The sequence below is a fragment of the Chiloscyllium plagiosum genome, unplaced genomic scaffold, assembly GCF_037043375.1.
Source record: "Chiloscyllium plagiosum isolate Xiang-an unplaced genomic scaffold, Cpla_swu_hap1 HiC_scaffold_8, whole genome shotgun sequence".
In the NCBI taxonomy this organism is placed as follows: Eukaryota; Metazoa; Chordata; class Chondrichthyes; order Orectolobiformes; family Hemiscylliidae; genus Chiloscyllium; species Chiloscyllium plagiosum.
This window is the reverse complement of record NW_028270146.1, coordinates 69334208-69362201: the sequence shown is the minus strand read 5'-3', so window position 1 is coordinate 69362201 and position 27994 is coordinate 69334208. Positions and strand designations below refer to the sequence as shown.

The following is a 27994-nucleotide window of genomic DNA, read 5'->3' as shown; positions in this document are numbered from 1 at the left end:
ACCTGGAATGTTGAATCTTTCCACAGGAAAGTTAGTAAGCAACTCAGTTAATCGATCTTTCTCCTGGAGAAGAGTTTCTTTCAAAGAATTCTCTCTATTTCCCCTTGAGTTAAGTGCTTCAATCAGTTGATTTAATTGTTCTGGTGATGAGTAAAAACACCATCGATTTGGCTTGTTTACTGGCCTGTGCAACTCTGCTACATAACTGGGATCAAGAATTTGGTCCTGTTTTGAGGTAGATGGCTGCAATGATTGCAAAGGAGAACCTGGAGTGTTTTGGTCCTGAGAAACATTTCTATTGTTATGTGGCTCATGCTGTTTTAGGTCCATCTTCCCTGAAGCTCTGTTCCCTGAGGATTCATTGCCTTGTGCTTTATCATAAAGTTTGTTTCCCTGAGACTCTAAGTTCTCACTTAGAGTTTTGACTGGACAAGGCTGCAACATGTCCTCCATCAAACCTTCATAGTCTTCCTCCACAAATAAGCCAGGCACAGAATTTAATACCCAATACCTACGGTACATACGGTCACGGCCCAAAGGCAGAATATTGGTGCAGGATGTAGCATTTTGAATTTTTCCTCCAAGTTCTTTCTCCTTTCTCTGCTGCTCATGTTTCAAAGCTTCTTCTTCCTCTGGAGTTAAGACTTCCTTCCTTTCTACCACAGATTCTTCCATTTCTTCATGGTTCTGGACACTTGTAAACCCAATTTGAGTTTTCTTTCCTATGTATACACACAAAGGTTGGAAAGCTTCTAATATCAATCAAAATACAGTATCCCAATACATTGAATTATACATTGTAACAAGGAGGTACCCATTTGGCATAATGCCTATGTTTAAATTTCAGTAACTAAAGTTATTTATGCTGAAAGTACCTTTTCCCCATTTCCCTTTCAAACAATTATTCAATTATAAAAAAAAAGACAACTGTTTACCACACATACGTAGACTTGCTGCTATGAAAAGATAGTTTAAAATGAACTTAAACACATTTTCCTGGCATGTCAAAATGGAAAACGAAGCATCAAGACAGGAAATAGGCATGTGATTTTCAACCTTTTTGATTCCTTTTACTTGGTCCCAATTCTTCCTCATCTTCTGTTGCTGTATCATGGCCTCTATCCTTGTGAACAGACTCGTGGCTCTCTGTGCTGGTATCAAATTCTTCCTGAGTTGTGCCCTCTTCACTTCAAAAGAAAAAGACATATTTACACGAAGGTAACAAAAAAGACATCCCCCAGCCAGTAAGAATGTTTTATTCTTCTTGGAGAATTGTACGAGTTATATTCCATGCTGTGAACACAAATAAATATCCCTCATGTTTTAAGGAACTAAGTCAGAGTAACAGGTCACAAGAATGGAGAAGCCTGCTCTGTGATTAATTAACTTGCATCTTGGGTCTCAACTGTAATTTCCTGCACGTTGCCTAAAACTTTCAATTCAGCTAAGAGTTCAGAAATCCATATCATAGTTTTGAATACTCAAACCATCTAGTCTCCTCTTCCCCCACCATCCAGAGGTCCAATGACACCAACTAAACCGTGATTTTTCTTGTACTTTTCAATTCACTCCTCAATATGTAGTCTTTCCTCTCCAACAGCCTTGCATCACCCAGATAAAACCTAAATACAAGCTCTAAGAACAGCACTTCACCTTACCACTTGATAACGTAACTTCTGATTCTCAGTTGTTTCAAATTCATAGGTGCATCAGTGGCCCAGGATTTGTTTCCCACCTTTAGTTGGCCTCAAGATGGTGATGAACTGCCTACTAGAAATGCTGCAGACTATTTGGACTACATACTCCCACAAATGTGTTCTCAAAGGTGACTGTACTTTGTGTCACTGGGTCAAAGTAATTATCGCTATTTCCCATTCCTAGGTGGTCCATCCAGTTTCATTCCTTGGAAATTTTTTTCCAGTTTGATGCAACTAAATGGTCTGCCAGGCCACTTCAGGTGACAGTCAAGAGTCAACTACATTGCTCTAGTTTGATTGGGCATGAACAGCAATTTTCCTTCTTTGAAGATCTCAGAATTCCAGATTTTACTCAAATCATATTCCACCATCTGGTCTTCTGAATTATTTGTCCAAACACATTACCACTGCATTTGCCTACCCACCAACAAGACCAGATCATAACCAAATGTTTCCTGTGAGCTGCATGGCCCACAGTCGCTCAGATTCTGTTCAATGTGCCAACACAATGACTTCTAATTCTGGACGTCTGGAAGTACTTATGGAGACAGGAACAGAGTTAACATTGAGTCCAAGATTTTTCAGAACCCTCTCCACAGATGTTGCCAGGCCTATTGAGTTTCTTCAGGACATCTCTATTTTGTAGATCACTGACTGGATAAGATCAAGCTTGGATTCCACCACATCCTGCACAGTTGCCCGGACATGAAATGCCCAGATGTAACAAAACATTGACTTAATTACCCTCTTTGCAGATACTTACCAAATTGCAGGATTCCTCAAATCTGTTTTAATTTTCAGTTTCTAGAGTCTCAAATATTTTGCTTTTATTCCATCCAATATTTTCATCAGATGTTACTAATTAGGAGCAAAAACATGTGATTTCCCGTCCAAGGCTGTTACACCTCACTGGATTAGCTTTCAAAATTAAATCCCCCATTATTCCTGGAGTCATCACAAAACCTAAAAATTTTATAGAACGATACAAATTTATCTCCTGTTTAGACTCAAGTTGACAAAGCACAGACCAGGTCTCCATACTCAAGAATACTGTTTAATACAGATGAATAGATTTTAAGTACAAATAATCAATAGGAACCTTTGAAGTAACTCTTGATTAAAATTCTGATCAGTGTACAATATCTCCTAACACATACAAAGAACAAACATTATGAACAGAGGGAAAGATTGGAAAAGCTATGGTCACGGCCCAAAAGGCTTGCGAAGATAATCATTTTGCTGACAGGATTGATGCTTGTAGACTTTGCTTTTTCTAGTTTCACTTGCTTGTCGGAGGCACAGAGTGACCGATTCACATTTATAAAGCTCTCAGATTTAGGTAAAGTCACAGCTTGTACAAACAACGAGGGAAAATAAGCTCTTTTCAGGCTTGTGCTGCCTTTTCACTACAAACCAAAAAATGTCATCCCTTCCAGAAGTCTGATAGCCTCTGCCCAAACAAACATACACCAAAGTCATTCAGCTAGCTGGGAGTCCATCATAGCTTTCAGCAGGGAGAAGGTTGGGAATCACTGGCCCACAGACCGACAAACTACTTGTTGCACTCCAGAGCCCCACTCGTACATACACCTCGGCGCCAGCACATCGACAAACCTATTATGAGAGTATGGCAGGGTAAACTGCACTTACAACACCTATCAGGTTACTTGTCTTTAACAAGTGCAGCAATCTTCAAAGCCTGGGCTCTTAAATTAAGTCTCTATTATTAATTTTGGACTAAAATGGCAAAAGGCATCATCTTTGAAAGTCCATCAAAGCCAGTAAACACAAATCCTGGTTTAACTTCTGCGCTTATTTGGGTGAAGCAGTGGGTATATAAAATAAGCACTCAACAGTGGCAGATTAGCTTATAGTTTTCCCTTTCACCCAAACAAAGCTTTATGGCATATTCAGTGCAATGAGACTCAAGTAAAGTAATTATGTACCCCAAAACTAAGAAGAACAAGCTCAGAAATGAACAAATAACAAACAAAGCACATCTTTAAACCAAGAAATGCAGTAGAAAAAGAATCCGGAGGTGGTTAAACCCTGAGTCAGATTTAACTTTTAGAAAAACAAATTCAAGGGCTTTCAATAAAGGTAAAAAATTCAGACATGAACCATGAATAATCATACACTAATTTCACTAACATTCTAAGATACTTCACGAAGGACCCAACCAGGTAAGATTGATCTCTAAACTGCATTGTCAAAAACAATTCTAGCTTTCATAAAATAACCGATGAGAAGCCAGCCATTACTAAATTGCAGAAGCAACCACTGTAACAGAGCAACTATGTCTTTATTTCAGGTCATATTAATTCAGTTCAATGACCATTTTCTTTGCAGAACACTCATGATAATAATAAAAAGGTACTGTCGACAAAAACACGTGGGATGGCAAGTGAGGAAATTACAGATTCTGATAGCAAATAGACAAGTTAAGCTAAGTGGGCAAAAATCTGGCAGATGAAGTATGAGAAAATGAAGATTTTGCACTTTGACAGGAAGCAGCAAGGAGTGATTATTTAAATGGGGAAAGACTGCAAAACATTGCAGCAGAGGGGATTTGGGAACCCTCGTGCATGATTAATAAAAATTTAGAATCCAAGCTCAACAGGTAATTGGGAAGACAAGTAGAACACTGGACTTATTTCATGGAGAATGGAATATAAAAATACTTGGGTCTTGCTAATACAGTACAATCAACCAGTCGAACGATCAGTTGGAATACTGCGGACAGTTTTTGTCCCCTTATTTAAAAAGGGAATAAACACTGTTGTTGGAGGCAATCCAGAGGAGTCAGCAGGCTGCTCTGAGGTACAAAATGATTTTCTTGGAGTGCCTGAGTAGGTTGAGTTTATACTCATTGCAATTTAGGAGGAGGAGAATGAGAGAATAAAGTTACTATGTTTCAGTAAAGTCTCATCATTGATGGTATAACAGGAAAGATGCAAAGATGTGTTAACTTTTGTGGGAGAATGTAGGACTGGACAACTTAATTTCAGAACAATGAGTCAGCCCATTTCAGACATTTTTTATTGATTTGTGAATCCAACGAATTCAACGGCTGACAAGGTGGAGTCGCCAAGTACATTCAAAGCTGAGACAAAGATTTGAAATCAGTAAGGGAATCAAGAATTATGCTGAAAGTGAAGTTTAGAGAGTTATCAAAATCAGACAATGATTTCATTGAATAGGCAGAGGAGACCTGATGCAATTAATATTCTACTTCGGCCCGATGATCTCTGGATAAGAGATTTCTCAATTAAAGATGCTTACACCATCATTCTGAGACTGTCGCCACATTCTTGATCTGAGTCAGGCAAAATATACCCTTCATGCTTTTACAGTAAAGTACCTTTAGAATCTCCTAAACTCAAGGCAATACAGCCTCTCATAACAAAGCTTCCTCAGCTTATAAACCAAAGTTCTCTCTCAATTGCTTGCTTTGCCTGCATGCTGACTTGCCTTCCTTCTAAAAGTACACCCAAATCTTTGACCATTGACAATGAAGTTTAATCGCTTTCGAATAATATGCTGTTTTTCTACCCTTGCTATTTGTCTTAGAATCCATCTGTCCCCGTGTTGCCCACTTAATTTGAAACCTCTGTGGTCTGTCTTCAAGTTGTCACGAAAGGTAGTTACTATGTACAGTCAACTTTGCTATAACACTTTTCTTCAACGCGAATTAGCTGGAACGCAATTGAAGAATTTAGACCATTTGTACAATGCAAACTTTCCTTACTTGTATTGGCTAAAGCTCAATTCCAGTCCTATTGTTTAAATGGTACTACTATCATGCAATTTTCTTTAACATGGGATCGCACAGGAATGGAACTATTGCATTATATCAGAACAGAGGGCATGCATTTTGCTATTTAGGTTAACACAACATGGATGTACGATCATCATTAGACACTTAATTCCAGATTTTGTTTTACTCAATTCAAATTCCAACATCTGACATGGTGGGATTCAAACTCTGGTCCCCAGGACATTTGCTGGGTCTCTGGATTAATAGTCCAGCGACAACACCACTCAGATGTCATCACCTTGCCATGACTGAGAATATCCACTCATGTCAATTTTAGTGCTTGCCTCCAGTCTTACTTTCCAAGGTAGAACCTCGGATACTTTAGAATAGACTAGCTGCTCATCTTTTGCTTCTTTGTTAATGGGAACTCATTTTGCCACGATCCTTCACAAAACTCTTGCTGTCTTATCAGCCATCTCAAGTTTAAAAAGATGCGCCATCTGATCTTTCCCTCTTCCCAACATGGCACTGAGACTATGCTTTTTAGTATCTTGGACAATTTGGACAACTAGAGTGGTCTATCAACAAACTTTTAAAACCTCAACTCTGGATTCAACTCCTGTTGCTTCATAAAACATTACAACTGGAGCAAAATGTACCTACAACACATAGTATGTGTTGCAAACATCCATCATATCCTTGCGCATGCTTTTCGTCAAATATCAACTTACAAGAAAAACTTACATTGCACTTGCTTTTGAGTTTCTCTGTTCTTCCTCTTTTATTTGTTCATGTCTATCCCTGATCTTTTGTTCTTGTTCTTTCAGGCGCTCTTCTTTTTTCTTGCGATATCTATAAACACAGACATAAATTTTATTTTACAAAGAGAGTACAAAGACAACAGCACAGCAAGTGTTTTAGAATATTGTCAGGGTCAGATGGGTGTCGTTAAGCTTTCTTTTCTACCATGGAGAGAAATCATTTTTCCTGTTTTTCAAAGGATAAATCATAGATTTTAAGTTAGAAATAAACAAAAGCAGCAAATAGCAAGAGAACTACATTTGGAAGACCGGTTATAGAAGGGAAATATCTTAACATCAGTAGCCTGAAACACTTGGCAGCCAAATGTACCGGATGTGGATTTTCAAAAAGAAAGACCTCCAAGCTCGTTTTAGTCAAACTTCACCAAATCAGCTTGCAATCATCTGTTTATCTCGTTCATTGGAAGTGTAAAGCTTATGAAAATTGAATTGCTAAATAAAATATAAGTGACTGGTAATACACTCAAGACATGGTCTAAATGAGATGAAACGAGGTGGTGAATGAAGGAAGATTAATCATTTGCCAAGTACATACTATTTAGTAAACAGACCTCACCATAACTGTGCAGAGTCAAGATTAGCTTGGTGCTGGAAAAGCACAGCAGTTCAGTCAACATCCGAGAAGCAGGAAAATCGACATTTCATCAGGAAGGGCTTTTGCCCGAAGTGTTAGTTTTCCAGCTCCTTTGATGCTGCCTGACCTGCTGTGCCTTTCCAACACCATGCTAATCTTGACTGATTTCCAGCATCTGCAGTACTCACTTTCGCCAAGTTGAACATAACCGTAGAGTCAATGGTGAAATGAATAAAATTGACCTGGGGAAGCAAGGGTGTGCGCACCGGGGAGAAAGGTGCTCATTACAGACATTCAGCTTAAGCCATAAGTACTGCAAATGGAATTTGCTGGTTCAAGTCACATGGTTTAAAAAGGACTTCTTTGCATGTTACCTGAATTTCATTTGCAGCCAATACCACAAACTGACCGATTATTTGTCAATGTCAATTGCTGAAACCTTGCTGTCTGCGTAGAGACAGACAAACTTCTTGCACATAGAAGAGTGGCTGTGCCACAAACTAAATTAATTTAATCTGAACAGATTGGCAACTAGCCCAGGGTAGTATAAAAATGTACTACATAAATAGAACATTCCTCATGCACAATAGATGAACTTAAGTAATTGATTCACTCATTGTAATAACATATCCAGTCTGCAGCAATTTTCACTGGTTTATGTTTTTAAACCATACCTTGCTGCAGCCTCTTCTCTCCCTCGGCGGTGTTGTTCAGCTTTCAGTTCTCTGAATTCCTGTCTTGTCTGCTTTAGGATCTCTACATTATCTTCAATGAAATCCCTTGTGGAAACCAAAGTCAGCAGCTGTCCACACAGAGCATGCAGCACCTTTAGCTTCTCCGCTAACAAAAAGAAAGAAATGATTACAAGACAGTTCCCAAATTTTCTCTACACTAACCTCATTTCATGGCTTGGAAATTGTTGTCACCCTCAGTGGGACCAGTCAAGAGTGGGTCAACATGGAGGTGGAAAGCCCTGATGGAAATACTGCCAGTCACTTGGAAATGCGAACACTTCAATGTTTCATGCTTAATACTTCAGCCTGGTTAAGAAAATAGGAACTCGAGAAGGCTACTCACCCCTTTGAGTCTGCCCTGCCATTCAGTACAATCACGGCTGATTGAAACTTCAATACCTTTTACACACCCCATGAAATCAACTGACCTCTCCCTTAAAAGACTGAGCCTCCTCACTCCTCTGTGGTACCGAATTCCCAAGATTCACAACCCTTTGAGTAAAAGTGTCTCATCTACAACTTTAGTGGAATGTCCCCTTCTTTTTAAATTGTGCCTTCTGGTTCGAAACTCCCCAGCCAGCAGAATTATCATACTTGTCCCTAACCTGTCTGACTATCCCCTTCAGAGTATTTTAAAAATTTTAATGAGATCACCTTTCATCTTGAAAGCTCTAGTGAAGAGAGGCCCAGTTTGCCCAATCTCCCTTTCTAGACAGTCCTGCCATCCAATAATAGGTCTGACAGTTCTGGTGATTAAACTGATCTTGCATAACCATGTGAAAATTGCCTGGACAGGGATATTTCAGTTTCTTTTCAAGCGTCACAAAAGTGACAACTTTTAGTATGCTATTAAAGTATAGTTTCATGTCTGCTTTTAAAAAATTCATTACGTAACATTTGTAAAATCTTGTCAAACAGCAGATTCAGAAAATAATCAAATTTGAGAAAACAAGTGATTATAGATAAACCACAAATTTGATTTTTGAACAAAACCTTATTAACCTGGTGTCAAATCGTACACTGGAGTATTTGTTAATTTCTTCAACAGCCCTGGATTACTCAGCCTGAATTCAACACATGCATTATCTGTGGCATCAAATCCACCCTGCTGCTGGTAACGATACTTTGCATTTGCTGGTGTCACATCAGCCCCTGCTGCCAGAATGTGAAGTCGAAGGATTTCTGACAACGTGCAGCTATCAAGATCCAAATCACGCAAAGTGCAGCCTGTGATAAACAAGTGAGAAGACATGTTCTTGAAAATTACCATGTTAAACTAAATTATGTTTTCACATTAGAAAAACATTAGAAACACAAAATAACATTAAAAATTAATCACCTTGATAGAGCTGGGGCCATGCAGCAGCAAATGCAGCAACTGCAGAGACTGCACTTTTTGTAGAATCGAGATCTTCATCCCATGCATCAGTTAAATCTGCATGTAAGATATACATAATTAAATATGCCAAAGACTCAAACTGTGTAATCAATGGCAAGGTCAAGAACAATTTGTGAAAATGCTAGAATTTATTGTGAAGTCTTAGCAATATGCAATACAAACCTAGGCAAGGAGGACACAAAGAAATAGGGATGTTAATGGATTTGTCAACAAGGCAGATGATGTTTCTGTGCTGAGTAGAATAATAAAATCAATACTTCTCAAAATGGTAAAACTCAGAATAACTTGGAAATGCTTGTATGAAAAACTAGTTCTGATAAGGGACAGAAAATAATTAGTGGAAAATGGCAAACAACTCTTAATTACAACACTGTACTCGGTCTCCATATTGGAAGAGGATACACTTGTACTACAGTTAGTATAGTGAAGAATCACAAACCTAGATCCCTGGGATGATAAAGTTACCGTATGAGGAGGTGGAGTAAATCAGATCTATTCTCTCAGATTTAGGTGATATTGTATTAAACTACGACTCTCAACATCACTCGAGAAGGGAAGGGGTTGAGACTTGATTTCTGCTAAAGAATCTAAAACATGGGGGGGGGGGGGGGGGGGAGCAAAATCAAGATTAGCAGCTGACTTTGGATTGAAGAGGAGGATTAATTTAGAGGATTATGAATTTTCAGAATTCCCACTCCAAAGGGCTGCAAATGCAAGAACAAATAGCCCTACCACAAATCCAAACCAAACTCTGGATCAGATATATTGACAACACTTCTGTTATAATTAAGAAAACAGAAATCAAAGAACACAGACCAGATCATCAGCACCATACTCTCAGGGATCACATTTATGAGAGAGGAAGAAACCAACTATCAACTCCCATTCCTGGGAGTGTTGGTACAAAGAACACAGAACAGTGAATGCACCACAAAAAAAAACATAGATGAAAGCCACACATTGAGCAGGTCCTGAATTATAAGAGCAACCACCCCAATATGCACGAGACAAGCTGCGTTAGGACCCTGTTCAGAACAGCTGAAAGGCACTGCAGCACCCTCGACCGAAGAGAAGAACCCCTCGACAGAGTCTTCATTATGAAAAGATATACCCGCACTTCATCAGCAGATGCCTACAGATAGGCGTGACATAGAAAACGTCACATAACTAACAGCCAGACTTCAGCCCACTGGGATTCACGACAGCCCATAAACTAACAGCCATGCTCATACATCTCACCAGGACCGAAGACCAAATACTCATGTGCAAGACAAACGTAATTTACAGGATTCCGTGCAAAGACTGCACAAAACACTTTACACGGCAAACAAGCAGACAACTAACAATCTGCATCCACGAGCCACTAAGCACCACAACCAGTTGTCCTTAGTAGCCATACACAGATGACAGGGACCACAAGTTTGACTGGGACAAAAAAAAAAAGTCAGAACAACCTAAAGAGGACAGCCAAAGAATTTCTACAAGTAAGGCACTCATCGATCGACTCCAACAAGCACATTGACCTACACCCAATATACCAGCCACTACAAAGAGCAATCAGAACCGGGAAGTGGAAGCAGCAGAAACGGAACCAAATAAATTCCAGAAGACAGTACAGCAGGGCTTCACAGGAGGCTCCAAAGCACAGATGTCTCCAAAACAAGGGACGAAACGCCTGCAAATTAACTTCCCAGTTTGGCAAACACACCCACTACACCAACCAGCACGCCAGCTACAAATCTTTCCACAAACCTTGAATTAAACGCTAGTCAGACAAACATCTGTTGCCAAAAGATTATTAGAATCTGCTATTCAAGATTGTAACTGAACAGCATGAAAATTTTCATGGTAGTTCATACCTGACAAACCTATGTGAAATTTGTGACGGGTAGCTCTATGCTATCAAGCAGTTTGAAAAAGGCCTCTTGTTAACTTAAGTTGGAATACAGGCAATTCAAGGCACATTGTCCTGGTTTGGAAATTGGCTGGACAGGAGACTGGCCGTAAAGATAATAAGTAGCGATTCTTATTCTAAGTTGGACTAATGGTGTCCCACAACCACCTTTATTCACTATCTTCATTGTATACTATAATGGCCAAGAACCACAATCCAAATTTGCCACAATGGCAACGTGACAGTACAGCCACAAGGATGGACTTAAGTTTAACTGAGACAGCTAAGCTTCCAATAAGGCAAATCTAACAATCTACTTCCAAGTACAAAACATAGCAAACCGGAAAAAGGTAGAGGCTAGAAACAGATCAATACAAATAGACAGGAACAGAGTCGAAAATCCATCAGCATGTACTGCTGGGCACCAAATCTTAGCAAGGATGTACTAGCCTTGCAGGTAGTGCAGCGAAGATATAGAACAATAATGCCTAGATACGCAACAGTCGAATTAAAAATTAGAAATTCTGAAAACGAGACTGAATTGCCTCAAAGTTAGACAACTTTATGGTGCTTTAATTCAAGTTTAAGAAATTAAGGGCAATAAACCCTTAAATGGGGTATTTGCTACAATAGCCAGTGTATCGACAATGTCACTGTGTCCAAAATCATGACTCCTTGCTCCAAACAGAAGCAATGAATAATCGCTGCTGAGGATCTGTGATTGTGCCTTCTGAGCAGATGATAAGCGGCCCTAACAGCGAAGGCCAATCTGTCCCAGGCTAAAGAGGCAGAGCTGGTGTATGCACAGAAGCTACACAGTCTTTTTAAGGACAGCAGTGATATGTGGAGCATATAGAAGGATATTCAGGCCATCACCAACCACAGAACAGCATCACCTGCTTGTGGTGATGCTGTTCTCTCTCTCTCCCCCCTCCCATCCCGCCCCCCCGGGCTCCTTAACACTGCACAATCACACTATTCCATTTGCAATTTTCAGATGACTTTTCGATTTGCTGCCAAAATACTGTTTCATTCATGAGCATTCGTTGATAAATTGTAACTTGTCCACTACTGTGTCCTTTATCTTGTCAAGGATTACTATGCTGTCTTGCATGTTTTGCACTTTCTATGCACTTTGTACTGCAGTCTGTATTCATAACGAACCTTGGCCCGGGAGGAACGCTGTTTCGTTTTTATTCTACCAGCTATGTATGGTAGAAAAGACAAATAACGACAAACTACACTTGGACCCCCCACCAAAATATAATTCACCGGTGTATCACTTTACTATGAACTTTACTTGTTGCAAGTTAACATTCTGGTCTGTTAACGTAAATGAAAAGAAGAGCAATGTAAAGTTCAGCAAACAATTTGCTGGTTACATTGCTTTCAAAAAGAACTTTCAACCAGACATAAAACAAAATGTCAAACCTTTTGGATCAGTTTCTTTAAACTGTTCTTTGGCTACTTCCTCTTCCTCTGCATGTGCCTGAAAAATGGCAGTTAGGAAAAAGAACAGCAATTCACAGAGTGGCCCTTCAGTGTCATTTCCAACCAGTGCTTCCTCGAGGATTTCTGCGAATTAATCAGAAACAGAACAGATCTTCCAGAAACGGTGCAGCAATATATGTAATCATTAGCACTCTAAACTGGATTTCCCAAAATGAATTACGGCTATGAATTTGTACAAATGTGGCCAACTTAGACAAGTTGTCAACAAATCACACGCAAATATAACCTTTCAACATAATAAAGAATCCTTCAAATAAAAGTTGTTAATAAAGCTTGAGCTAGGTTTTTAATGTATTATTGAAAACCATTTCTTTTGCTGAAGAGTAAGTGGAACTTGTCCTTGCAAGTCTAATGGCCTTACGCTCTAACCTATACAAGTAAGGCAAATTATGCAACCTTTCACTATTACCAGAACTCAATTTCTTACTATGGCCCAACATTACTGTTGAGAAACCAAACATGACAAGGGCTTCAACAATACAAGTCGCTCAAGACAAGGTAAATTGCACATTAATACAGAACCTTAACAGGAGCAAGCCAGGATCAACATTTCAACCAAAAAGCATTGAACACAAACATGCAGCACAATTCCGCAAAATGGGGTTGCAACACTTTCCCCACAACTCTGCCACCCCTCTGCACTTGTCATGATGCTCACTGAGGACTGAGGAACAACAGTGAGATGGCTTTGGAACCCTTGAACTGGAAGGCTCTCTAGTTTGCTTCCCACTGTTAGCATATTGCAGCTGCAGGTTAACAGATATTACAGCAACTTGGTAATATTATTCCAGCGGCTGCAAACTCAGTAGTCAAAGAGTAGCAGCTTTATGGAGAGAACAGCTTTTCAACTAGCACACCACCCTAACTGGCACTTGTCAATTTCAACAGCAATCTGAAAGCATCACAAGAAATTCAAGGTCGAGACAAAACCATAGAGGTGAATTAGGGATTTACAATAAACATTACTTTGTGACCAACATTTCAAACCTAAGGTTAAAAACAAGCGTTATGGTCGAATAAATTTGGGCTCGAAATATAGGTTGTCAAATGAAAATATCCCCAGTGCGGTATATTTTCCTTACAATGTGTACTTAAGTCAGAATCATTACCTAGAGTCATGCCATCTGGGAACTCATCCTGGAGGTCAAATAGGTCTCCAAATGCATGCAAAAATTCCAGAACCATTAACGCATCACCGAAAAGCTCTGGTGATAACCGTGTCTTCACAGGCATTGGAACTGGGAGTTCCTATTGAGGAAAAAATTCTTGTGAACATCTTGTAATTGACATTCAAATGTAACCAGTAACCTCCTCACTGATCATAATACATTTTACTGATGAAAGTATGACAAAAAGAGCCATGAGTGAAAATAAAAAAAGTCCAATTTTACAACTTCCCCATGCTCAATCATCCAGTCAAAGCCCCACGTCTGCTGCACTCAGCTCTATGAATCAAGTGGGGTTATGGGTTGACCAGCAAAAAAAACCTCACTTATTATCATCAGAAAATCACGCAAAAGTATACCACAATCTGAATGGAGGTTGAAATCATATTTATTAAACAAAAGTAAATTTAACACCGTATATTTTTTAAAAAAAATCTAAGAAATCTTTTTGCCAGCAGCTGACAATTTGCTCACGGAGTTCAGTGCAGACACTAGTGCATGCACTGAACCCAGCATGCAAACTGATCCCCGCTGGAATCACACTAATTCCAATGGAAATAAGCGTTCTCGAAAACATCATTCCCGAACTCTTCAGCATCATTATAACCAAATCACGCTGCCAGAATGTGCATTACCCCAGAACTACCTGCGTCTGTTTTCAACTAAAAGACAGTGGCAGAAAAGTATTGAGGATTCTGAGAGTGGAGTTAACCTTCTGAAGACTTTTCGAAGGCTGCTAAGCCTGATCAAGTCAATACGACAATAACACAAAACTAAAGTTTACATAAAGCTGACATGCATAAAGAACTGTTTACTGAACAGGCAACAGCAGGAATAAATAGATCTATTTCTGGGTGGCAGGCAGTGACAAATGGGTTACAGAAGGAGTGGTGCTTGCAGGCAGCTCCTCTAACTAAATCATAAATATATATTATTCACAATATATATTTATGATTTAGTTAGGGGAGCTGCATGCAAGTTTGCAAACAAGCTGGGTGTGGGGGTGAACTATGACGAGGATGCACTGTGTTAAGGACGGACAGATGATACTACTAAACTGGACAGAGTTAGTCAGAGAGTTACCAGCATTTTGCCAAGTATGGAAAGTTTGAGTTATAAAGAAAGGTTGGATAAGCTGGAACTTTTTTTCTTTGAACAGGAGGTTGAGAGGTGACCTCAGGTTTAGAAAATAGTGATGGGTAAAGATAGGGTCAAATGGTAGGTAGGTTTCTCTAGGTTGGACATTTTCAAGACAAGGGGGCATATTTAAGGAGAGAGGACAGAGATCCTAAAAGAAAACTTTTTCCCCCCCAGAGGGTACGGCAGAGGAGGTGGTAGATACAAGCAGTTACAATATTTAAAACACATTAAGTAAACAACAAAATGTTTGGAAGGATATGGGCCAGGAGCAGGCAGGTGGGACTAGTTTAGTTTGGGATTATGTTTGGCATGGCATGGACTGAAGGGTCTGTTGTAACAAAGAGTTAGTGCAATTTGGACAAGTTTCTTCAGTGGGCAAATGTATGGTAGATGCAGTCGAATGGGAGAAATGAGAGATTATCCACTTCGATAGCAAAACCTGGAAAACAGATGACCTGAATGGCAATAGACTGGGAAACGGGAGATGAAACAAGACAGGAAGTATTCATGTAAACTAGTCAATGACCCTTAAAAATAAGAAGACCTTCACAGAACTGAAAACAAGAAATCAGTTTATCTTCATTTGCAAATTTCATTTAAGTAAATATATTAAGCCTTGATCATTTGAGAACATTAATTATGAGTACCTTCAAGTCTTCGCACTCCATATCTTCACGGGGTTTATTCCATTCTTTGAGATATTCAGCATATTTCCGCTTTTCTTCTCGTAATTTCTCTCTTTCCTATACAAATACATTACATAAAGGAGGATGTAAACAAAAACTTTAAAAACCCATTTCCTTAGTTCCTCCATCAATAAATGCAATAAAATTTCCATTTTTTAGGAACTGGATCAAATGATTTCTGGTTAACAGTATAAATATGAAGGAAACTAACAGTGCAAAATGCAGCAAAACAAAACGTGCAGTCACTGCACAAGTTCACAGTGCAAATGTATTGGGCCTAATTCTCTCAAATAAAGTACAGTACAATCAAGTTCAACTTACATAGTGTCAGTTTCCACAAACCTTTGAAACTGAAGTCTTCTGGAAACAACTGCAAAACTCACTTTTTCTGCAGGTTTTATTCATTACCTTCTCTTTCTCCAATTTAAGACGTTCTTTTTCTTCCTTCCTTTTCATTTTCTCTTCTTCCAGTATTTTCTTCAACTCCTCCTTTTTCTTTTCTTTATCTTCCTTTTCTTTCTTCTTTGCCTCCAATACTTCCTTTCTTTTCTGAATCTCATTTGCTAGTTCCTCCTCTTTTCTCCTTTTTGCTTTCAGCGAAAAAAAAGGAAACAGCTAACTGTTAATAATAAAATGAAGAAACTTCATTTTTAAACCACCTTGACAGCAATCTTGTCATGTTTTGTAAATATACTACTGTTTTGAAGAGGGAAATGTGTAAGGTCCTCAATAAGTCTGCCATTCCTTATGCTTCCTGTTGTATCGCAAACCTATGTTTCCCCAATGTACCAACTACATAGTAAGCCTCACAAACTTTCTCTGGACTCCAGTGCCCACAAGCTTCTGTAATCCTAGGATGACAAACATCCGGCTGATGATCTTCTATCAAGATCTGCACTTATGTTGATCTTTCAAGATTGCACTATCAAGTAGCTCATTTTTCGGCTCGAACTGATCCACATCATTGACACTCGACCTTGCAATAGCTTCTCTTTCTATGCCAGTGTTATTCTTGATTTACTAGACTCCACCTATGACTTTTTGTATGATCTCAATGAAGGTCATAAACATCCAGGAGACATGAAAGGTAAATTAATATGGCTACATTTCCACAGGGCTTCAGGGGAAACAATAAAGCTTTTTCAATTTAATTCCAACAAAACTGAAGTAAAACCATTCAACACTTGGATTTTCCCCAGTCTCACTTTTCAACAAAGCACTCCCTCAGAGCTCTGTTGAATTTAACAGGCGCATTAAATCCAGCATGAAAACTACTCATTTTTACAATTCGGCTGGAAGGAATTGGACTCGAAGGCTGAAATCCCATCATTTATGTTATCTAAAAAAGCAACTGACCACATTTCTCACAAAGACTAAGTGTGAAAATATGCAAAGCATACCCATTGCTCTCATTTCTTCCTTCTGCCTACGCATCTTTTCACACTCGCGTGCAGATTTGTTTCTGTACTTTGACAGGTCATCCACATTAGTGCCATCTGACTGGTACTGAAAAAAATTAGTTCAGCTGATTATATTTTCTTTTGTGAGAGAAGAGTTAGAAAATAATTCACGGCCAACATGCAGATTTTCAATGCAAATGTTTGTGGCCAGAACTAATCAGGGGCTGAAAATACAGCTATTCTGTTCCTAAATTTAGTGTTTGCCCATGTATCATTTACTGCTGCAAATCAAAATGGAAGGTAAATCCACACAAGGTATGAAGGAGGACAACAGCACAAATATCCACAAGGAAGTCCCTATCAGAACATAAATTTTCAAACTGTTCTGTTCACATCACTGCATTTTCAGTTAACCAACTAGGTAAGTAAAACTAGATTCAACAGGTGCCTTGCCAGTCTTTTCTGACTGGTACAGAACTGCTAGGTCAATTGAGGCAGCATTACATTGGCATATACAATCATAGAATGCCTAGGTGGAAACAAGAGGAGGACTTTTGTCCATTAAGAAATAGATGCAGTTACCTAAAACCTTTTTCCTTCCTGTACAGCCCAGATCATTAGATGAGGTAAGCAGTCACATAGCAGTTAATTATTGAAACTCTTGAACTTGGGTTAACATGTACACGAATAAACATGCTTTGTACTGAAGGTACTTCTGTTATCATACACTTGACCCAAAAAGATCACCTTGTTAAAACTTAATTTGCACCCATTGGAATTCAAGTTTCAACTGAATCCTTTCAAACATTTCATAGTCTATTTACACCATACATAATGAGTGCAAATCCAGATGCTTTGTTGTACTGGACTTCGAAAGCTGAGAAAATAACTTGCATTTAATCATTTTCACAACCTCAAAAATCCTTCACAGCCAAATAAGCACAATGTAGCAAGTGTTATAATACTGACATTGTGTAGCTCATTTGCAAAAAGTAAAATCCCATGAACGTTAAAATGATCAGTTAATCAGCTGGAGAGATAGTGATATCTTGTTTAATGTCTCATCTAAAAGACAACACAGTGGATGGTATAGAACCCCTCTATTGCACTGTTACGTTTGCCTTGGTTTTTGTTCTGAAGGCTCAAAGCCTAGGGTAGGACATCAGCACAAAACCTTGAGGCGCAGAATTCTCCCCAATGTGCCAGAGGTTCAAAAATCGAGTCAAAATATTACTGCGGCTTAAAATAACAGCTTACCACACGTGATACTTACACTTGCTGATGAACAACGATTCTTCAAAGTCTTTGCCCGACCTCTGTTTGCAGAATTGAAAATAAAGGTGGATGGGTCATCCGGGAACAAATGGGAAAAGTTCTGCTCTGAAAGCTTGTACTTATCAACAGTTGCAGACTGTACAAAAATAAAATAATTCAGGCACAATATTAACAATATTTCTAACGTTATTCTGTTCAAACAGGCATTTAAAAATACAGAACATGTTTGCACAAAGTAATTTAAACTGATTGCTTCAGGTGTTAACTTAATGTAAACAATTTTAAAACCTTGAAACTGTTTCTCTCAAGTTATGGGCTTAGCAGGAACAGGTCATGCAAGCATCATGACTCAACTTTGACAGAACAATGCAAAATTCTTGGGAGTTAAGAGAAGGAAGAGAAAAAGGGAGGAATCAGGCAAAAATGCACAGATGCACAGTCCACTTGGACTAGCACACAGACGTCAGGTGTTATGTAAAACACTTAAGGCTTGATACCAGGGATGATGCAATAGCCTTTTTTGTTTTATACAGTACCTTCAAAATAGTAAGGTGGTCACATTATGGCAGCTGGAGAGATTGAAGTCCAATGAATAATTGGCAACAGTATAAACTTATGTTCCAGTACAACCACAGAACTGACTCAAACACGTCAATATTTGGTCAGGCAAGTTCTCAACAAAAACAAAAATAGAATAAAAATCCAGATCAAGTCAGCACCCTCAGTTTTCTTTCAAAATGAAAGTATTGTATCTTCGAATGTACTTTCAACTGGCATCAACGTATCAAGAATCTGCTCACTGGTGCTGTTGAATTTTAGCCATGATATCCAAGATACTTTCAGAATCCACTTACAAATCAACCACATTGCTGAGAGCCTGGAGTCACATGTCAGTCAGACCAGCTAAGGGCAACACATTTCTTTCTCTCATGGACCTTCTTTCTCTAAAGTAGACCAGGTGTACTTCCACCAAAATAAATGATACTGTGATCCCAAAGATTATATTCATACTACAGATTCAATTATTCATTGAACTTCAAGTCTCTCCAGCTGCCATAATGTCCACCAGATCACTAACATGGGCCTCTGATAGTGACAGAATCACTACCCATAATGCTTGACACCAAGGTAACATCGACCAAGTGAAGCATTAGGTAGCCCTAGAAAGGTTATCAGTGCAATTGGGAAAAACTCTCCACTAAAATCAGCTGCACCAAGCACAAAGCAAAGTGGTCATTATTGATGGATGTCAACCATCTGACTTCAACAAACTAGTTCATTACCACTGTATTAAAATGCATCAGAAATGATTAAGAAATCTAGATGCGATTGCACTACAGAAAAGTCTGAAATTGGGCAAGTCTGACAAGGGAGCAGAGTGACTCAGCAAGAGGAATGAATATGCACACTGTGCAGCCTTTTCCATGACTGGTCCTTGGGACACTGTCGTGGTCTACAGTAGCTTCATCCAGTGCTATGTCCAGTCTCATGTGGGAAGGAATCCAGGTTTGGAATTTCAGGTATAAATCATGAAACAGCTTTGGGAACAGATATAATATTCTGCCCTCATTATTGTTGGAGACTCCCTTGTTTTCTGTCCTTCACCTCAACCTCCCCTAACATGTCAGATGATTGGTGACAGGACAAGTAAAATTGCCGTGGGAGCTGCAGTACTGGCCACTTAGAACCATTCCGGCTCCACCAACCACAAGTATGCACTCTCACCCTTTGTAAACCCAATACTAATTTTGCAAGTTGATGCACATGATTAAGATAGCATATTGTCACCAAACAGCTCATATGCTTCATATCTAATTTTCTAATAAGACACTTTAGATGGTGGGGGGGGGTGGTCATTAACAAAGGAAGAACACAAATGCATTAAACACTCAACGTCAAAACAAAACAACAAACTCTGAAATCGCAAAGATTTGGCTTTAGGCCTGACACTGAGTCCATGTTTGAGGTGGAGACAAGAGAGGCAATTGAGGGATTACAAGTTAAGGAATCATAAACTTTAAAAACAAAGAACTACCAGCTGGGCTGATACTGAAGCTGGAGTTGGTGAAAATGAACTAGAGATTTTGATCTGTACAAGTTTTCAAAGTGCAGGAGGTGAGAAATCAGCCAATGCTGAATTAATGTAAACTGTGTTTTGCCTCCTACTGGCAGAGTTAGTGCCAACACATCTTACACGTCATCAGAATCCATGAAGAGGGCAGATTTAAGACTATTAGAAGCAAACAAAAAGTAAATTGATTTTATTTCATACAAGTGCACATTAGTAATGAGAATGCATTATCACATGGCCTTTCAAAGAGTCAGGCACAAACAAGATTAAGATGATCTATTACAAAGTCCAGTGCAGAAAGCTGTAAAACAAGGTTAGAGTCAATGCATCTGGAGTAGAATTAGACAGTAAGAATTTCTCTTCCTGTAAGCAAGATTTCAAACGATTCAATGGAGCATCCATTTTGTAATTCAATTGAGACTTAAATATCATTTATGAAAGATCAAGCTCCCACTCCATCTAGTGGTTAAATATAACATCATAACCAAAAGGCATCCAGATGTAATCATAGGAACAGTCGCAAAGGAGGCAGCTCCAGTGAACAGACACTGGACATTGGTCAACAACCTATTCCCACAAATGGGGATACAGAAATTAGGAAGGGCCTTGCATGTGAACATACATACAAAGGAATGATGGACTTGGCAGGCAGGCAGATGATTTAAACATTTCAATTTACAGCACAGCTACAAGCTACACCAATACAAATCGATGTACAGGGAAAATGCAAGGGGGCAGACCAGAGTGTGGAAAAACAGGTTTGCCCAAGCCCAATCTTTTGGATCACAACTGTTGTTATTTTCTCAAATGGCTAGTAGTAATGATTGAGAAGATGGAACAAGAACAATCAGTCTCGGTGTTACATTACTTGTCCAACGTCATCTTTCCGCCGCCTACACAAACATAGATTGCAAAAGTCCTGCCTTCCAACTCAGCACAGACATGGCCTTCTGCTCTCCTCCTGTTCCCTGTCTTCACATTTGCTCATAACTTATTCCATCTATAACTTTTCCAGTTGGGACAAAACCATTAGCAAGTCTTATTTTTAAACAAACTATTCAGTTGGTCATGAAGCTTTTCACAGTCATCAGAACCTGTTAATGATTCATCTTACCTTGACTTTCAGCATGCCATGTCTTAACTCACAATGCTGTTTAAGGAAGAGCTTCAGTTTGTCTTGGGAATACTGGTGTTTCTTGCGACTACAAATGGAATGAAAACCCAGAATGATTGTACATGTGTACATGCAATTAGATCTTCAATAGGATGATACTTATTATGGCTCTCAACATTTACTACAAGGCATATTGAAAAAGCTATGGTAGTTTATGTAGGTGTGCCTCTTCGCCTTGCCTCATCTCTCATTGAGTGGCACCCCAGAGATTATTTGGCATTAGGGCACAAGAAGCCACAGATTTTTTTTTTGGGGACCATGATCAATTATAAACATTCCTTACAAACAGGCGGTTAATAATACTTACTTCATTTGTGCAGACTTAATGATGATTTCATTTCCTTCAGTTTTAAGAGGTTGCACCTTGTATCTAAATAATGTTAGATCAATTTTGGTTCTCTTTTTCCTGGAAATAAGAAGGTACCATATCAAAACCAGTCCAACAATATCAGATATAGCTGACTCACTGAAAAAAGTTTAAGACTATTTCATTAGGTGCAAAATGTCAGGTGAGGGCCAGGAAAAACTAAATAGTAATCTTTATACAACAGTGTATATATATATATCTTGTTAGCTAATCTATAGGATGGCTAATAGACCAAAGCTTGCATAAATCATGTTATTGTACATGAACATTTAATTTACATATATGGACTTATCATTAAGCGGAGTAAAAAACCTTTAAGATGCAATTTTCATTTCAAATTAATTGTCCAGTTTCCATACTTTCAATTGAATTCCAAACATGTTGTGGCCTGCATCCCTTAAATAATCAAACACTGAAATTACCGGATCTGAGATAATCTGGATATCTGAAATTTTGACATAGCAGAGGAAGTTTTACCATGCTTTTAAGGGACCCAGATTTATTCTCCCTGGATGTGCAAAATTAGGCAAAATCTATTTCAGCATTTACCTCCCTCACTTGTGACTGAAAATATACTGTAGGTAGCTTCCCGATTCCCAGAAGCTAGTTAAAATTGTAAACCTTCCCCAAAAACTAGGGAAAAAAAATTCTGTTCTCCATTGAATGGAAATTAAAAATGGACTAGTGAAATCAAAAAGGTACTTTAAGACCTGTTAATCCATAATGCTAAGTGAATGAAATGCACTAAACCAAATTACATAAAATGATCCACCACGAAAAATCAATGGTAAGGAGGCATGGACGAGTTGGACTGAAGAGTCTGCTTCTGTGCTGTGTGACTTCACTATTCAATTAAGTACATTACGGAAAAAGGAGCGCATACAATTTCAATTATATCTACAGTAACCCTATTTCTAGATCACCGCTTTGATTTTGAACTAAGCAGATCCAAAAGTAATTCTACAAATCAAGCCATCAGTTCTCATTTTTTGTTTTTATAATGATCTGTCAACTTTTATAAATCCAAAACATTTATAAAATTTGTTCCATGACAAACCTTGAAGGGAGATACTCATTACGAAGGGTACCTGGTATATTCATAGGTTCATATATTCACCAGGTATATGCACACCTACAGGAATGGTGAATGCGGTTAGTTCTGGTCAATGCACATAAAAAATGTTAGAAACGGCTTGAAAAAGAATAGCAGATGCAAGACAGATTGGTCAAAAGGCAGGAGTCAGGCCAAAGTGAAAATTATTTTAGCAAATAAGCTAATGGAGCAAAAATGTGCACACTTGACTAAGTAGACTAGCACCTACGCAATTTTGTGGGGCAGTCAGTAACAGTTTAGGAAGATATTAAAATGGCAACAAGTCTCACTCATATTTAGACACCATCCCTTACTGTCAGGGTGCAACCAACTACATTTTTCAGGAGCCTGTGGATTGGATGCAGAGGTAGAAAGAAAATAAGCCGAGATCCAGTTAGGCCAATTAAAAAAAAAAAGAGTTCTCTAATCTCCAACAGTCAACAAATCAACCTCATGTACATTTTGTCTACTAATGCTGAATAAGTTGTCCAGACCCAATAGTGAATTCATACACTCCTCAGAACAGCCAGCAGTTTCTATGGACCAAACGCTGTTGGACCTCAAAGGGAAACTTTGTGATAAACTGGCTTATAGGTCTGAAGCACATTTCCTCGACGTTGCTAACAGTAGAGTTAAAATCACTTTCAGTAGTTTGTCATGCCACACGTGGTCCAGCTCAGAGTTAATTTCAAATCAACGTCAACATCAACAAGTTGGAGAAGGGTTCAAAGAACAACGTCGGCATTTGCAGATATTATCACAATAGAAACAATATAGAGGTATATCCAACTAACTATATAAGAGCCAGCCAAACAGTGTTTCGCCGAAAACCTTTAACCAAACCCTTCATCTACCATCATTTAATCAATGCTCTTGAAAATCATAAAATTTGCTGCATCTGACTAACAAACAGTGCATTTCAGCTCAAACTAAATCTCACCTCTGGCTATTTGAATAATTACACTGAAATGAGTTTACTTCATAGCTTGTTTCAAACTAAGTGACAGAAATAAGCTAAACAAAAAGCTGAAAATCATTAACCAGAAATCAAAAGAGGAGTGATGCATTCTGAAAAATGCGGTTATGACAGAACCGCATTTGCAATGAAAATAACCTTAAATGCTCTGGAAAAGCAGAGGCATTTGATCAACACAGATTCACAGAACAGGACATGGGTATAGTGAACTGTAGAATTGTCTGGAATGCTGGGTTTCATCACATGAAGCAATAAATATTAGTGTTAATGATATCCCTGTCAGCAATCTTGACTCTGGTGTGTAATACATTAGGTTTCACACCACAACAACGATATTCAGGCTTTTGGGAGTATTGACCACAACGAGGTCTGTCAAGAATAATATGGTAAAGGTACAACTTGACCTTCAAGCCTCAGAATGCAGATGATGGAAGCTATTAAAACTGTAAATTTGAGACAGGACGGACAGAGCTAGGTAACGATCAGCTCGTAAGAGACCAAGAATGAACAAAAGATCAGATAAACAAAGTGAACCAAGGAGAATTAAAGTTATGGAGATCAAAACTGGCTAACTGCAGTTACAGCAATTTGTCTGCATGGACAGTAAATGTAGATATGGATAGTCGAACGCAAGGCTTGTTTCACAATTCAACTGCCCGAACTGAAATAGCTGATCCAGACAGACCAATCCACCCTAACGAAAAATTAAAACCAGAGAAAAGTGGTCAGCGTAATAAAATGAAATTAATTAATCTGTGATTGGGAAACTTTAATGCTCATCCTTCAAGTTTGTATACCACATTTTAAAAATGAAATTATGAAGGAAATTGCATGCTCCTGGTTATCTTTCTCATTATCTAGTCTTACACAATAACTAAAGATGACAGCAGTGAATGAAACAATCTCCAGCAGAAACTAATGGCATCAAAATTTTCTCTCCAAGCAACAAGAGCAACTTTGTCCACAATAAAAAAGTGTCATACTGTACAAGCAGCTGCACTGATACAAGCTAACATTTAAACAACACTTTGAAAACAGATCATTTTAGACTGCGATATGGAGCCCTTCTTTTAAAATGCAAGCTGATTTGTGGTGTAATTGAAAGTCCGGTCTTCAGATTTTTGGAAAAACATTACACCTATTATGCTATCAATCAACAGTCGTATTCCTCAACTATCTTTGTGCTGACCTAGAGTCAGACATACAGCACGGAAACAAACCCTTCGGTCCAACTCAACCATGCCAACCAGATATCCTAAATTAATCTAGTTGCATTTGGCCCATATCACTCTAAACCTGCTCATACACCTATCCAGATGTGTTTTGATTGCTGCAATTGTACCAGCCTCCACCACTTCCTCTGGAAGCTCACTCCATACACACACCATCCTCTGCGTGAAAAAATTGCCCCTTAGGTCAGTTTTAAACCTGCACCTCATGGTATAATCAAAGTAAATATTTACCCAATTAGCACAGAAGATCCAGCACTTTTCAATTGCTCTTCATTATCACTTTCGTCACTAATGACGATAACCACATCTTCAGCTCTGCTGCTTATGTGTCCGTTAGCAGTTCCATTTTGTAACGGTGGGGTCAGAACTTCTAAAATTTTACACGTTTGCCTGTCAAAATAAACGATTTAGGTTTAAAAAGAACATTTCCTATTAAGCATCAGATCTTAGCTAGGTTTCTAAATTTCATACAAGTTGCTGATTTGCAATTCCTCAAGACTTACATTTATAATACACACCATGACCAAACATTCTAAAGGACTTCACACAGTCCAAATGATGTTTTTTTTTTTAAGTATGGTAACACAAGTAACAACAGCCAATTTGGATAAAGCAAGGATATATAAACTGCAACAATAAGACCCCCCGATATTCTGCTTTTGTGGTGATGTGCATAAGCAACTTTTCAGCTCCTATCAAAATACTTCAAAAGTTTTTTTTTATATATAAAAGGCATTCACTTCAGAGATTTAACATAGTTACAGCTCAAGATTGTATCCAAAACACTGCAGTATACTCATATACTTAAGCTCAACAACCACATGCTGTCAAGGTTCTAACCGAGATAACTGAAATGTTGTGTTTTAAATATTTAACGACAGCAACATGTGAAGTTAAATACATACATACAGGCTTCAAGTTGACAAGTTAGACACATCTTTCCTACTCTACCACATCCCCTCAGCTGCACAATGCTCAGTGCGTGGATTTGGAAGCCGTCTCTGCAATGCTATTCAGATGTTTCCCACACTGGCCAGCAGCTTCAATCATCTTTCCAGACATGGGAGATGTTCCAAATATTATTGAGCGCTACATAACATTACACAGGCCTCAGCTTAAAAATGTAATACTCCTAAATGCACAGGTTTTTGCTCAGAGGTTACAGGCCTCCTGCTGATGGCATCATAAGTAAATCTATTACCTCCAAAGGTGGGGCTGAAATGGCACCTAATTGAAGCCCCTCAAAGATCCTCCACTTGTCATTTGAAACACTGGTGGGCAGGCCAAATAGAACCCCTTGACCGGTCATATTTCAGCTTGTAGAACAAAATAACCTCTGTCCCAAGCAACTTGCATCCATTGCCATGCATTTTAAACTAACAGCTTCTGTTACATAAGGCCCCAAAATTATTATTTTCAATTACAGTTCTAAAAACCTAAGTGGTAATTTCAATAGCCATATTTATGGCATCTGATTTCAGAGCTGCCTACATATTTTTGATCTTTTGCATTAACTGACATATTATGTACCGAAGACAACGCAAAGATCAATGCCTTCACGTTCCCTCCAACTAGTTTGTTTTCAAAAGGAAGCCAGGTATTTATGACATGAAAGCAACCAATAACAACTTCAAGGGTATACTGCAAATCAAGTGCTGACAACCTCAGGCTGTTCCAAATCATTTTTAACCAATAAACTCCTTCTGAACTGTAGTGAATGCAAGACAGCTAAATTTACAATAGCCAATATTTCAGAGACAATCAGGTATGTATTCAGTTCATCTCTATTGGTAGGGTTGGTTGAGTGATAAATACCAGTCAAGACATCAGGATATCACCCTTCCTTTATATGCTGTTACAGAATTTCAAATATATGACAGCACCCAAGTTAATTTCATCTGAAAGATAATACACTCCATGCCTACTGCACTAAAACAACATGATTACATTTGGATTTACCATCTGTCTCAGGAGGAAAGTAAAGAACTCAGTACTCCCCCATAACACAGAAGACACCATTTGAGATGCCAAACCTAAAGATGACATTATTCATATTCTGGTCTGTTTGAAGTTAGTGGATTGCAGTACTAACAACATTTGAATAGTTATAGTCTAGAACGCAAGTAAAGATGGTCTTAAAAATTCAATATATCTACTATCATCAATCCAGCTGAAAGTGCAAGAATGAATGTCAGATTGTGTATATGGACAGACATGAACAAAACCCTAACATGAGAGCCTACCAACATATACTGGAGTGAAAATCTTGCAAAACACGAGTTACGGTCAGTGTTATTCAGGGTAAAAATTATAACAGGCACAAAGGTTAATGCAACACAAGATACAGTATTGAGCTTACATGTTAAAGTAACAAAAAAAATTGAGGCATCAGGAGCAAAAAAAGTTATGCTTTTGAAAATAGAAACTATGACCTTATACTGTGTACTTTGTCTTCAAGCAAACTTACTTGAGACCACTATTACTTGTTACTTCCACAATCTCTCCAGCAAAGTATCGATCCTTAGTATAAGCATAGAGATCATCACAGAGTTCATGGAGACGTGAGCAACAGGCAAGAGTCGTCAAGTGAAGGATAGGCACCACCAATTGCTGAGGGAAATTTTGGAGGTTCTGTCTGGCCTTGTTTTCTGACTCAAGTGCTTCCTGGTAAGTCAGGCCTGGTTTGCCAGTAATAGCACAGCTCCACACTAAACTGTTACAGAGTATGGTTCTTTCAAAAAAGTCGCTGCAATGAAGAAAATAAACAAAATTTGGCATATAGCAGTAATAATGAATATTAAACTTGCAAACAAGTAATTGAAAACTATTCTCATTCTAGAGGTGAAATTTGATTTTACATCACTTGTAATTTAGGCTTGTCATTTAAGACAGGAAACGCATAGTAGTATTGTAGTTAATTGGGTGGAGAGCCAGACTTGCATTTGGATGCTAAATTAAGGGAAACAGACTAACTTTTAAGGAATTACTTTATGGTATCAAAAATACAAAAGTTTAAGTTAAGCACT

General features: G+C 38.5%; 1 protein-coding gene across 7 annotated transcripts in view; it reads right to left on the bottom strand.

Moving 5' to 3' along the window:
- Positions 1-27994, bottom strand: part of baz1a (bromodomain adjacent to zinc finger domain, 1A) — a 63380-nt gene that overhangs the window by 31518 nt on the left and 3868 nt on the right. For all 7 annotated transcript variants that reach the window (XM_043697867.2, XM_087989947.1, XM_043697865.2 and 4 more), the window contains exons 3-18: positions 27436-27714; positions 25200-25358; positions 21608-21706; positions 21241-21328; positions 18054-18191; positions 16781-16886; positions 15789-15970; positions 15342-15437; positions 13498-13636; positions 12308-12451; positions 8923-9018; positions 8586-8810; positions 7524-7689; positions 6199-6306; positions 1057-1187; positions 3-722 (exon numbers count right to left, since the gene is read on the bottom strand). In XM_043697867.2, the coding sequence (XP_043553802.2) occupies positions 3-722; positions 1057-1187; positions 6199-6306; positions 7524-7689; positions 8586-8810; positions 8923-9018; positions 12308-12451; positions 13498-13636; positions 15342-15437; positions 15789-15970; positions 16781-16886; positions 18054-18191; positions 21241-21328; positions 21608-21706; positions 25200-25358; positions 27436-27714 (2876 nt within the window). The remainder of the gene's footprint in view (positions 1-2; positions 723-1056; positions 1188-6198; positions 6307-7523; positions 7690-8585; positions 8811-8922; positions 9019-12307; positions 12452-13497; positions 13637-15341; positions 15438-15788; positions 15971-16780; positions 16887-18053; positions 18192-21240; positions 21329-21607; positions 21707-25199; positions 25359-27435; positions 27715-27994) is intronic.